The 1,458-nt window shown below is 36.1% G+C and overlaps 1 protein-coding gene across 1 annotated transcript in view; it reads right to left on the reverse strand.

Moving 5' to 3' along the window:
* Nucleotides 1–1,458, reverse strand: part of LOC107102054 (sodium- and chloride-dependent betaine transporter-like) — a 10,710-nt gene that overhangs the window by 420 nt on the left and 8,832 nt on the right. Inside the window, exon 4 of the mRNA XM_015401216.1 lies at nucleotides 836–970. Coding sequence (XP_015256702.1) covers nucleotides 836–970 — 135 coding nt within the window. The remainder of the gene's footprint in view (nucleotides 1–835; nucleotides 971–1,458) is intronic.

Below are 1,458 nucleotides of genomic sequence, written 5' to 3' on the forward strand. Positions count from 1 at the left end.
TGTTCTCAGACGCAGGCGAAGTTCGGGGTCAGCCATCGTTAATGATCACACAGATCCCTTCACATTCAAAAAAGTTCATTAACAAACATCCTTCTTTGCCACTGTTCTGCATGTGGGTTAGAAACCGTAAAACAAACAGGACAGTGGCAAAGAAGGATGTTTGTTAATGAACTTTTTTGAATGTGAAGGGATCTGTGTGATCATTAACGATGTCTGACCCTGAACTTCGCCTGCGTCTGAGAACATGTTAAGCACGGATCCAGGTGTAAAAACGCCGGGTTTGCTTCAGGGAAAATCTATTGAACTGGTTATTAATTAGGTAGCACAAACATATCATGAATTTCTTTGGCAGAATTGAAATGAGCGATTTTGATCTAGATTAATCCAGATGAATTCCAAGATTACAGTGAGATTAATATAGATTTAAAAAATGTGTCTCTGCCCACCACTAAAATAATCACAACCTTAAATGTGTTTTATTTTATTTATAATGTTGGATTTTTGTGGTAGAATTACATGATTTATTTTGGCTTTTTTAAAATAAATGAATCTGAAACTTGCAGGATAAATGTTTGTATAAAAAGAAAAAGGAGAGAACTAATGGTAGCACGAAAAGTAGATGTGGTTTACTTGAGCACATTAACACAGGTGCATAGATTGGCATCGATGTGGCACATCAGCATGTGATGTGGGGGGGGCAGATTATCAACAACCTTCTGATTGCAAGACAACTACTTGAGCCAATCCAATTTAAAACAATACTAGCAATGCAATGAAAGCTTTTCCTCTAATCCCAAGGAAAACTAAAGTTTATAAAAGCGCACATAGAGCTTACCTGTGGATCTGCCAGACGTGTTGCATCAGGAGAAAGATAAAACCAAACCCCTGCTGCAGCCCCAGGCAGGGTTAGACCTCGAATCAGCAAGGCAACCAACATCAAGTAGGGAAAAGTGGCTGTAAAGTAGACGACCTGGGAAAATAGAGTAACACCCTGTTCATTTTTACCTCACAGCATTAACCTGTTCTTGTACATATCTTCATGCAAGAACGAGCAAGCCCTCTAAACGAACCCCTAAAGGTAAAGGCTCTCTGAACCTTTTGACAGTCATTCTTGTTATTCATTAATTTATACTGCCATTCTGGTAAAGCCAAATTTTAACATTACCAAGGTACATCTAATACTATAAAATCAAGTAATAATTATGATAATAATCATTAATTGTTATCATTAATAAATAATTAAAAAAATTTCCTAACAAAGAAAATTTTAAATCTAAATAATATGATTAGCAATAAAAGGCAAACGGGTACATTAAATAAAGCTGTGGAGGTCAGAATTTAGAAATGACCAGTGTTGGGCACGTTACTTTGAAAAAGTAATTAGTTATAGTTAGGCTACTAGTTACTTCTCCCAAAAAGTAACCGAGTTAGTAACTGAGTTACTCCACAATAAAAGTA

This window comes from Cyprinodon variegatus, unplaced genomic scaffold, assembly GCF_000732505.1.
Source record: "Cyprinodon variegatus isolate N-32 unplaced genomic scaffold, C_variegatus-1.0 Scaffold1194, whole genome shotgun sequence".
Classification (NCBI taxonomy): Eukaryota; Metazoa; Chordata; class Actinopteri; order Cyprinodontiformes; family Cyprinodontidae; genus Cyprinodon; species Cyprinodon variegatus.